Below are 12,101 nucleotides of genomic sequence, written 5' to 3' on the forward strand. Positions count from 1 at the left end.
GATCAGGCCCATAATGCCTAGCACAGTACTACACTTTAGAAAATAATACATAATGATAGTATTTAACATGCACTACCTCTACTTGTTTCTTTTCATTTAATAAAAACAAAAATGTAGATCAATCATGAGCTTAGGCAAAATGTTAAAGACTGACCTAAAATCATTGTTTGCAATGAACACAAAACTTTTAAAATGCTAAGGAGAATTTGCATGGTTTCTTAAGTCAATGTTCTAATTATTTACTCTGTTTCCAGGGACAACAAAATAAATGATGATTAATACAATCTTCCTTCTTTGTCAACTCAGATATCCTCTCACCTGATGTAAACATCAGCAAAACACACACACACACACAAACAAAACACACAAAACACAAAAAAGGAGCACAATAGCAGAAAAATTGACTGTAGATTATATTAACGTATGAGTTTGCTTTAACATTTATATTGATCTCATTTTAAGTTAAAACTACATTTAGACAATGTGAACTAATAAACTCTCATTGCTGCTAAGACTGAAGATATCATTTGACTAATAGCCTATTATATACTACTAAATAAAAATTACAGAAGTGTCTGAGGCCTAACTAAAGTAAATCACAGAATTAACCAATAATCTTTCACATCTTCGATAAAGATATGATCTTCATATCATTAGACATTACAAGGGAAAGTAATTTGCATGCAGTGCCCTTATTATTGCCCCAAGATTCATATTAGAAATATATATTAATGATCCTAAACCACCTTGTTATATAAAAAGCAAATTAAATTCCAGGGGTCTAAAAATAAAATACTGTTAGTTGTACAGTAGACCCAGTACATTAATCTGGTAGGAGGCAAAATGCAAATATACTGAGCCAATAATTGTGATGCTGGCTAGAGCAATTACTGCAGGCTTGTGTCAATGCAGTAAGGCTAAAGGGATTTGGAGGCCGTATGACTTCATAACTGTTGAATGAATGGCCCTGGTCCTCCAAAGAGCTTGATGAGAGTGATCCTATATGGAGCCCAATTTATTTGAATGGGGCTCTGGGCAAACTCAAGGTCTGCCCCCATAGAACAATTTGCAGACATGGGACCTACATCAAGACTTACATGGAGGTCAGTGTAACCCAGGAACCTCTTTGTGCCAACTGGCAGAGGGCACAGGAGGCATAGAGTTTTACAGGTATCCCCTGGATCACCTATATGCACAATAATTCATGCCAGGGTGGCATGTAAGGGCTCTGCCAAGAGCCCACTGGTCATCATAATCATAGTAAAATGTATGAATAGATAATATTTAAGAAGTTATGCATCTATACTGGAAATGATGTTCTTAAATCCTTGAAGTTAAAGACAGGTCACCAGGAAGTGACATGCCTCTGACAGGTTCTGTTCAGACAGGGTGGGAGGAGGGTACCAGATGTGTATATCTCTTATTGTGTATTGTGTGTCTCACAATCTAAGGCTATTTGCATATGAAGTTACTAGCTAAACAAGATGGCGAAATAAACAACAGATCATGAAATCTATGGGAAGAAACACACAGCGGGAGGGTGTATGGTTTATTAATAAAGATCAAAGGATTGTGTTGATATATCTGGGGTTGAAAAGAGACACACAGGATTGTGCACCTAGGGGACAAGCTGACAGCATCTTTGTCTCATGAAAAATTGTTGTATCCCCACTGGCTTCAGGGCATCATTTGAAAATCTGAGGATAACTGTATTGTCATGAAATATAGGACTATCATTCTATATATTATATAGAAATTTCCATTGGGGGCAGGTATTTTTGTTTTGACTGGGTTTTCTTCCCTTGGGTCTTTGTACTCTTTGTGCTAGAAGAGGTGAGCGTGCAAGTGTCTTTTACATCACATGTTGCAAGATATTTTCACAATCATACATGCATAGTCCATGCAATATTTGAGTTATCTGCAGGCAATTTTTATTTGACTCTACAATGATAGTCTAACTGAATGTCCAGTTGCTGACACTCTCTTACTAAAAATATTGATAATACTGTTGTAAGACAGAAGTTTTAAAAAAAGCAAAAGATGATTTAGTAGCTTGTAGGTTGCTATAGGTCACCTACATTTACACATCATGAATCACACAAGCATGTTTTCATACATATTCATAGATATTTTAATCATCTTCATGTTTGTTTAGACTCATGCAAAAAGTTTTTTAAAAAACCACATAAATCACATCATGTGCTCACCTAGACTCTGTGCAGCACCTGTCACATGGGGCCCTCGTGCTACTGGCATACAAACAAATATTATATATGGAAGGTGCAGGGTACAGCTCAAAACATTTTCTTACTGTTTTATTGATAGGTAAGATATTACTTGTTTAGAACAAGTATTAACTATTCCTATATACTAATGGGGAATATTACTAGAAACAGTAGTATCTTATTTATCAGTAAAAAAAAAGTTAAACTACAACCAATTTACAGTGCAGTCTGTCAATACGAGCCATCAAAGAACTTGTTATTATTCTGACTTTTAATAGGTGGCTGCATAATCAAGTATAATTAATAAAGAGAAACCTTCTCTCAGGGACTTGGATTTTACTGGCTGATAGACCAGGATAAGCAGCCACAATTAGCAGAGGTTTCACTATATTTAAAGCTGATTGGATGATATTATTTTAATAAATTATTTGAATTTGGGGGAAATATATTGAATAAACTATTACAGACCTGAATATTCATATTTCACAAGTTTTTCTAATAAAATATTTGTGAATAGTTTCCCCATCTCTAATGGTGTGATCATGATTCATAGATTCCAAGGCCAGAATGGACAATTGTGATCATCTAGTTTGACCTCCTGTATCACACGGGGCATAGAACTGCCCCTAAATAACTCTTAGAGCATACATTTTACACGAACATCCAATCTTGATTTAAAAGTTGACAATGATGAAAAGTCCACTGTGACCCTTGAAAAATTGTTTTGATGGTTAATTATTCTCACTGTTGAAAATTTACACCTGGTTTTCAATCTGAATTTGTCTAGCTTCAATTTCCAGCCATTGGAATGTGTTATATTCTTCTCTGCTAGAGTGAAGAGCCCACTACTAAATTTTTGTTCTCCTTGTACGTATGGCTAATTACTCTCACTTAAAAATGTATGTCTTATTTCCAGTCTGATATAGGGGTCATCTCTACAGGAGCAGGGTAATGATACTGAGGAAGGACTGTATTGTGGTGAAAGCGCTGGACTGGGCATTAGGATACCTCAGTTCTATTCTAGACTGTGCTACATATATCCTATGTGATTTTGGGCAAGTCACTTAATTGCTCTGTGCCACATCTCAAAAATTGAGAAAATACTTCCTTTGTCTGTTAAGAATATAAGTTCTTTAATGCAGGGATTGTCTCTTACTATTTTTATCTCAGTGTCTACCACAATGGTTGGGGTTCCAGCAGTATAATAATAGTGCTCTGTACTTTTGTTGGGTGCTGATTGCCCTCGATCTTTGCTAAGTTAAATACAGTTTGAGTGTGCTTAGCACTGACTATCTAGTCCCCAGACTTTAACTACATATGCACAAACCCCTTCTCTACCTATGGAAAAAGACATTAGGGGGAAAATATATAGTCACATTTTAAATAAGTTATACACAATGAAAAAGATATATAATGTTCTTTATTAAAGTTGTTGAAGAAACAAAATAATCTTTATAATGCAATAAGGTGCCCTAAATTGAAATTGTATTTATGGAGTGTTTATCTCCTGTATGCCTTTCTAAGGATTCCATAATATTATCTACTCTCACATCCAGGTGTTAGCAAGTGACATCAAAAAATCACAGCACTTTCAAGTCAGAGTGAATGCAATAGGCTCTCAACTCTGAAGAAAAAAAAAAAAGAGAGAACATTACAGTACTGTGCATTTAATTGAAATCAATTGACAATCAAGAGGCATGATAAACAGTAATTAAAAAGAGTAGCTGGCTGCTATGAAGATTTTCATAAATTATTTTTCATACAGTCAAAATCTGGAATCTGAGTCTATGGCTTTAATATAGACATCCCATAGAAACTCAGAGGTGTAGGAAACCTTTTACAGTTATCAAGTGTTGTTCTACCTGTGAGGCATCCAGATGTATATCTACTGTACATACTTCCCTTCTAAAGGAAAAATCTCTGGCACTGTTATTTATAGCCAGTAGTAACAAGTACATTTGTTCCTGTTGCTTTAACTAGTTGCTCTCATACTTTAATTAAACTGTTTCCATACTCATTTTATGTAAAAATCTAAAATGGATCTCTAGAAAATTTGACAGATAGTGTTTTGAAGGTTAATATCAGGTATCTGGTGTGAATCCTCTATTAGTATTCTCTACAGCTTCCAGAGACAACTTACCGTTGTCTTTTTAAATATTCAGGTACACTCAGCGCCAGTTACACTCAAAAGAAACCAGTAAAGTATTAATTTACTCAATCTCAAAAGTTGTCTGAAATGCTACCTTTGCACGAACTGCAAATCCAGTTTTTATTTGACTATACTTTCCACACTTTCAATTATTTATTTCATGTGTTCTCTCTCAAATGCACTCTTTCAGTAGATACTTCCCCCTGCTGGGAAAAGATCAAATTGCAGGGTGCAAGAAATATGCCCCTTTGAGCAATAAGGAATTTAGGTTCATCATCTGCAAATTAGTATACCAGATGTAAAAACTATTGTGATTATCTCTGCAGCAGCAAGATAGGTATTATAAGTATATTAAATGTGTGTCATTATTCATGCTGGACTTCCCATTATCAGAGAGAAGCACTCTGAAAAATCTAGATTCAGTAACTTTATTCTCAGTCAATAAACCATGTATTTAAGAAAGACAATATGAAGGCTGCTGACCTAAGAATTGTTTTAAGTGCTAGCATAAAAAGTTTTAAATGCTTATGAATTTGCTTAAAGACATATGGAACTTTGGGAAATTATTCACTTTCCTAGATTTTAGGGTAGTTTACATTTGTGATGTAATATTTTTATGAGCTCATTACAGGTTTCTTTGTCTTAGTTTCATTTCAGATTTGGATACAGAATTTTGATTTATGCTTCATTGTCACTACTTCTCTTTTACATTTGTATCCAATTTAGACAATATTTTAAAGAATCAACAACATACACAAGAAAAAGCAACAGAAAGCATAAGGAGAGTTTAACTGATTGTACTACTTCTGTACTTGAAGTTCTGTACAATAAGGCCTGTAGTCAATAACTAACAACATAGTGTAGTAAGAAAGATAAAGTTTTTTAAAGTCTTCCTAATTAAGTAATTTAGCTGTCTCAAAATGCACAAAATGTAGTTAAATCACAAGCACTGATGATATAATGAAGACCAATTTGTGTCAAGACAATTCTTTAGATCACAGTACAAACCTAAGAGAAATGCATCAAGTCCTTATTGAAATGATGTCATGAAATTGATATGCCATTTCCAGTGAATACACAAAACAGAAAAGTCAACTGACAAAATGCTGCATTATAGATATAATAGTGGATTTAGCTGTTATCATATAAACCAAAACATGATACTTAAACATGAAAAACAAGATGTAATGAGTTTAATGAGAACCTAGCATCTGTCTTTGTGTAAATAAAATCAGGAACCATATAAAAGCCCTACCTAAAGAACCTACCCAATTGCAATACTTCATTTGCTCAATTAAATAAATCATTTTAATGACAAATCATGACAAGACAGGCATTTCCAGTACTGAAAAATAAAATATACATTTTTACTATATACAAATACAATTCTCAAAGCTGATATTTGCTAAATTAATGTTATAAATTACTCCATACAATGGCTAGCAGGAGCTATTCGTGAACAAGCTTGGAAAACTATTGCTAATAGAGCTGGGGGACAATATGCATCTCCCTATATAATAAATGTTCTCTGCCTTACTACAACAAACATATAAAACACAATCCATACTTTGCAAAGCAACTGATCGTTGATTATTTCCATGTACAGTAGACACAAGAGAGGGAATAACATCTTCCATAGTGTTTCATCGTCAGCGATGAAATTCTGATCTCCTTTCTTGTGTTCAATATTTCTACAGAAACCTGTGAGTGACGTGCTTAAACAGCAACTCTGCACTTGAGAAAGGCTGCAGAAATACAGACTATATTGTTCCTATACACACACTCTCTCACTAGCAATGTGCTGATCACAATTTACTTTGCGCCCTCCCCCATCTTTCCCACTTCAGAAGTGGGCATTTCCGTGAACGCTGCACTTTCTTGCTCATGCCACTGCCTGCGATGGCTAAGCCGATTAGTCATTCCTCGTCCCGATAGCAAGTCTCAAGAATCTTTGCTGGTATCTCGCCCATGTGAGAGGTTTGGTCCCTCCAAAAAAAAGGGGGGGGGGTCATCTGCATGCCTGCTCTAGGGCGCGGAATGCCTTGGCTGAGTCCAAGGCAAGGCGCAGGATTCCGGTTGCTTGTACATGGCAGCACACGTCCCCTGGCAAAGAACACACCGAGGCAGCGTGAAAGAGGCAAGACACACGCCAGGAGGAGCGAAGTCTTACCTTCAGCCAGGAGGCGCATTGCATGAACAAAGGACGGGTCCAGGCTGTCCTTCTCTGCCATCAGCTCGGGCAAATATTTCTCCTGCTCCATAGTATCACTGCTGCTGCTCTGCACTTGGGACCGTCCGCCTGCCCTAGGTGCTGCTCGGATGCAGTGGCGTGGTGGCTTGGCCGGCTGCTTATTGTTGCCTAATTCCCTTCCCCTCTCTGTGCACCTGGGGTCTCTCCGCTCCGCTGGCACGGAGCTGGCCTGAACTCCAGCGGGGGTGCCCTGCCCTGCGCTGCCCCTCGCAGCCACCGCTCGCTCCGTGCGTGCCTCTGCCCCTTCCACTGAGCTACAGCCTGGTCCCCGCGGCCTTAACTAGAGAGGCGGGAAGAAGGGGCCCCCCACCTCCCCACCCCGCTCATTGGTGGCTGCGCGCTGGAGGGCGGAGACCCGCAAGGCGGCGGTGCGTTGCTGCTGGCTCCGGCCCCCGCTGCTTGGGCGGCGGGCGGGGTGCGCAGGCTACGCTCGCTGGCCGAGGTGCTGAAGCAGCGGGGAGGACGGAGCAGCCTGGGCCAGGCGCTGGGGCAGCAGCACCCAGAAGCCGGGGCGGCGGCGGGAGGGGGGCAGGGCCGAGGAGCGAGCGAGGCTTCCTGCGGCTCCCTCACCCCCGCAGCGCGACACAGGACGATTCCCAGCTGTCCCACTGAAGCCCTGTGTCGCCCCTGCCCTCTGGGGGAGCCCGGGTGGTAGGTGGCCAAGCGGGGGCGGCGAGAGGATTTACAGCAGCAAAAGCGCTCCCTACCCCTGACCTTTAGTCCCGCACGGGCGCGGGGCGATGCGCAGAGTCACAGGAGGGACGGGGAAGTTTGACTGAACCCGGCCGCCCTCTTCTCCCAGGAACTTTTTGCGGGTGCCAAGGGGATGCTTCACCTGGCCCAGCTCTGGGCTTAGCCTTGAGCAGGGAAGGGGGAGGGCGCAGCGCCCTCACCGAGGGAAGAGAAGGCGGCTTGGGTAGCTGTAACCTGGGCGAGAGCAACTCCCCTGAGACTGCGAGCAGCGTGTCAGGAGCAGGGCGCGCGCGGCTGCTTGAACAGGGCAAAACCCGCGGCGTCTTGTGAGCACAGCGGGAGGGACAACGCTCCGGAGATACCCCGCGGCGAGCAGGGAAAGGGAAGGGCGACGCTTCCCTGACAGCGGCCCCTAAAGCTCCCGCCTCCGAGACTTAAAGCTGCTCTGCGAATAAAGTAGCTGCAGCAAGAGTAAATAAAACGGAATGTATTGTCATTAGAGCTGAACTTGAAGTAAACAGTGACTAGAGTGTATAGTTATTCACCCCCTCCAAAAATATTAATTGTAGAATCAAAACATGTTAACGCATGGACAAAGATTCCCGGGGCAATTTGAACGTAAATTGCAAGAAATGACATTTTCTCAACACTCCTGGGTCGCCTTTTGGTCAGTTTCTAGGTGTAGCTCTCTCTACTTTTGACTTAAAATATTCTAATTATATCAGTCAAGTGACCAAACACCCTGGATGTACTAAGCCTGTTGTGGAGTGAGAGAAAGAGGAAGCAAATGTAAAAGTATGGACTGTACATCTATTAGCATATCCCAACGGGTCCTGAAGCCATTATAACCACCATGAGCGAGAAACTTGAGTTATGATGGCATCTATACCGGAAGACAGATGCAAAGGGCGTTTCCACACCTTCCTTGCTGTGTGTTCATAGTTGAGGGATTACACCTGTTTACAAGAATATATTCAAAATGTCTCTCTAGCCCATGCGTTATTGTTTCGAGAGTCTTCTTGAAAATGTTCATTTATAGAACACGACTCCTCCCCCCCCCCATCCACACAGAGTTTGATTCAAAACACTTATGAAACAGGTAATTCACTGATAATAGGACTGTATCAACCAGGGTGAGTGATCCAATCAGACTATTTCATATTGAAAAAAAAAGGAGGGGGGAATAGAAGATGAGTTCTTCTCTTTTTAAAAAAGAATAAATAAATAATAACAACAACAACAACAGCTTAGAACTAAATTGTGAGCCCTTTGCTTCTGTTGGTCACTATTTACCCAAAATAGTAGTTCTTGATTATAGACTTATGGAAGATAGCATTACAGGGTTAATGCTTTATCTAAGGGTATGTCTACACTATGAAATTAGGTTGATTTTATAGTAGTCGATTTTTTAGAATTCAATTTTATACAGTCTATTGCGTATGTACACACCAAGCGCATTAAGTTGGCGGAGTGTGTCCTCACTACCATGGGTAGCATCGACTTACAGAGCGGTGCACTGTGGGTAGCTATCCCACAGTTCCCGCAGTCTCTGCTGCCAATTGGAATTCTGGGTTAAGCTCCCAATACCTGATGGGTCAAAAACTTTGTCGCAAGTGGTTTGGGGTACATGTCAGATCCTCCCCTTCCATGAAAGCAATGGCAGACAATCATTTCGCACCTTTTTTCTGGGGTCCCATCCACCGGACCTGCTCAGCCCGCTGCCTGCCTGGATGATTGGAACCCCACGCAGGCAGCAGGCTGAGAGGGTCTGGTGGACGGAGCCCCAGACTGGCAGCGGGCTAAGCGGCTCAGCCCGCTGCCGGTCTGGGGCTCCGTCCGCCGGCTCCTGCCAGCCGGGGTCCTGCTCAGCCCCGCTCAGCTGGCAGACCTCAGTGAGGTCGATCAGGGGTGCCTAGACAGACACAGCTATCCTCCTCTTAGAGCACCAAATGGGCGTGACTCTAGCTCATTCTCTTCTTTAAGTTTTGTCTCATGGAGATTCAGTCCTTCCTGGAATATCATGCGAGCTGGAGGCTTCTGCCTCAGGCTGCTCTCCCAGCCGGCAGCACCGTGTAGTCACACCTACCCCAGCCTGCCCCTTGCTCCCGTGGCTCATGAAGCCTGGACAGTAGTAAGGGGCAGTTCAATTTGTGGAATGACAAATCCAGAACAAAGGAATGCACTCTATGGGCCACATTAAGATTATTTCAGAGTCCTAGATAGCATTTAGTCCCTATAAAAAGCTTCATGAAAATTTTCCACCGCCCCTAACAAAAATGTTAATTTATCAGAGCAGCTGAAAGGGTAAGGAACCCGGGACTGTAACTTAGAGAGAGCTTCCATATTATTTAACTCATAATTAATATAATTCAAAGTAAAATTTTACAGGGTGGTCTGTTCTAAGACTAAAAATGTAGGAGGGGAGTCAGAAAAAGGAACAGTGAGCTGTTTCCACCCAGTTTCAAACCAGGGATGTTTCACATGTTAGGTGAACATGATAACTACTACACTATGGGGCTTTTGTGTGTTTGGTGAATGTGATAACCACTACACTATGGGGGTTCTCTTTTTTGCCACAGACTTAGCTGAATGCACAGGACTGTTTTCTCTAGCTACAGAAGCTACCTAATGCAATGTTTATATCTATGGCCTTCCTGCTCACAAAGCGGTCATGCCCCTGCCCAAGACTGACACAGCGCGGAGGGCATGTGACACAGTGACCTGGTTCAGGCAGGATCGCTAGCGAGGCAGGATACTTTTGCCGTTAAGCAAACACAACAATTCTTTCTTGGCCAATGCCACTGAATGCCTCCATGCATTACGCTGTGCCCTATCAGTGCAGGAGGACTACATAAGCTCGGAAAACATGTCATTGTGAGTGCGGTTTTTTTCACCTTCTAATCTGCTATAACCTCAGGAACGGAGATTATAGGGGGAGCATAGAAACATTCTAGGGGAACTGCAGGTCACCTGTGCTGCTGATTGCTGCTGAGTTCGCCATGCTGGCCCAACAGGAAATGAAATTCAAAAGTTCCCAGGGCTCTTCCTGTGTACCCGGCTAGTGCAGCTGAGTTCAAAGTGCTGTCCAGAGCGGTCACAATGGAGCACTCTGGGATAGCTCCTGGAGGCCAATACCATCAAATTGCGTCAACACTACACCAAATTCAACCCGTCGATGTCAATTTCAGCGCTAATCCCCTCATCGGGGAGGAGTACAGAAAGCAATTTTAAGAGCCCTTTAAGTCGACAAAAATTGGCTTTGTCATGTGGACGGGTGCAGGGTTAAATCGATCTAACACTGCTAAATTCAACCTAAACTCGTAGTGTAGATCAGGGCTTAGAATGTCACACAGTATGTATAGCTATAAGGCCTTAAATGGCTTAGAACTGGGCTAGTCAATAAATAGGTGGGCCACAGGCCAAATCCATACCACCAGATGCTTTTGATTGCATCCTGCATTTATTATTATCATTGTTATTTTTTTTTCTTTTTTCTAATGTCTGGACTTTGACTATACCTTGATAAAAAATAATTGACAACCCCTGGCTTAGACCTATCCTAATGAGAGACCATCTTTCTCCTCATGCCACACTGCCACCTTCACATTCATTGGAAAAGCTCAAGCCGGATTCTCCTGATTCAAGAGAGAGAAAGAGGGTGATAGTAGGGGGCCTTCAGCACTAACCTATGTCCTCCCCACTCCGAAATAGTCCTGGTCTTTTAGCCTTCAGGACACACTGCAGGAGTGACATAGGCAGTGGGCTGCTGCAGAGGGTAAGTTTTATTGGGAATTTGATCTGTGATGCAGAGTAGTTGTGTTCTGCTGGCTGTTCAATTTTACTTGTTCCATGTAATTTATGGAAGGGCACCCAAAGCCTTGATGAGATTACTCTTTTGAACTTTTATACCACTCTACATACAATTAATATTATTGCATATTATATATATATATATATATATATATATATATATATATATATATATATATACACACACACACACGTTTAAGGAACCTGTGCAGTAGAAAGAATTGTATTCATTAACACTTGTGTCCATGTAGGGAGTACAGAATAGGTATATATATCTCAAAGTGGCCAGGGGTAAGATGTTCTACAGTCCCATTTTCAAAAGTGACTTGAGACCATAAGAGCTTAAGTCACATTAATTTTCAATGATACGTAAAATTGCTAAGTCACTTAGAGGCTTCTGAAAATTGTACTTTAAATCTCATTTAAAAAAAATATTTCATAAAGTCTGTCAGACATGAAATACAGATTTCAGATGACATTTTAATCATGAGGTGTGACTGCTTTGCTAGTTTGGAGCTTGGATGTTCGCTATATCCACTAAAAATCAAAAAATGTATTTTACATTATTTGATTTGATGTTTCAGCTTAAGTGAAGTGTTTCTGTGTTTTATTTTTTAATAAGTCTAATAAAGGAGAGATCACAATAGACCAGTTCTGAAAGAAGCAGAGGCTCTAAAAGATCAGCAACAATAGTTTAATACTTTGAACACAGTGCATGGATTTACTATCCCCTTTCTCTCTTATCAATACAAGAGTGTATGTTAAACCACCATCCTTACTGATGAAAGGTTTATGATTACCTATAAGTGACAAAAACATTAAAACAAATCTAATTAAATCATAAAAAGTTTCCATCTGCCCTCATGGGGTTTTTTGGGAGGGAGGTAGGGAGTTATAGGGGGGTCAGTATTAAAAGTATACATTCTTCTTAGATATGGAAAAAAAGGGTTACCTACTTGCAGTTTAATGTCAA

The 12,101-nt window shown here is 41.0% G+C and overlaps 1 protein-coding gene across 2 annotated transcripts in view; it reads right to left on the bottom strand.

Moving 5' to 3' along the window:
- Positions 1–7,126, bottom strand: part of KHDRBS2 (KH RNA binding domain containing, signal transduction associated 2) — a 572,147-nt gene extending 565,021 nt beyond the window's left edge. The window contains exon 1 of one of the 2 annotated variants that reach the window (XM_042848839.2): positions 6,545–7,126. In XM_042848839.2, coding sequence (XP_042704773.1) covers positions 6,545–6,635 — 91 coding nt within the window. In that variant the 5' untranslated portion in view covers positions 6,636–7,126. The remainder of the gene's footprint in view (positions 1–6,544) is intronic. The other variant, XM_008163771.4, reaches the window with a different exon arrangement.
- Between the last annotated feature and the right edge of the window lie 4,975 nt (positions 7,127–12,101).

Source organism: Chrysemys picta, chromosome 3 (assembly GCF_011386835.1).
Source record: "Chrysemys picta bellii isolate R12L10 chromosome 3, ASM1138683v2, whole genome shotgun sequence".
NCBI lineage: Eukaryota > Metazoa > Chordata > Testudines > Emydidae > Chrysemys > Chrysemys picta.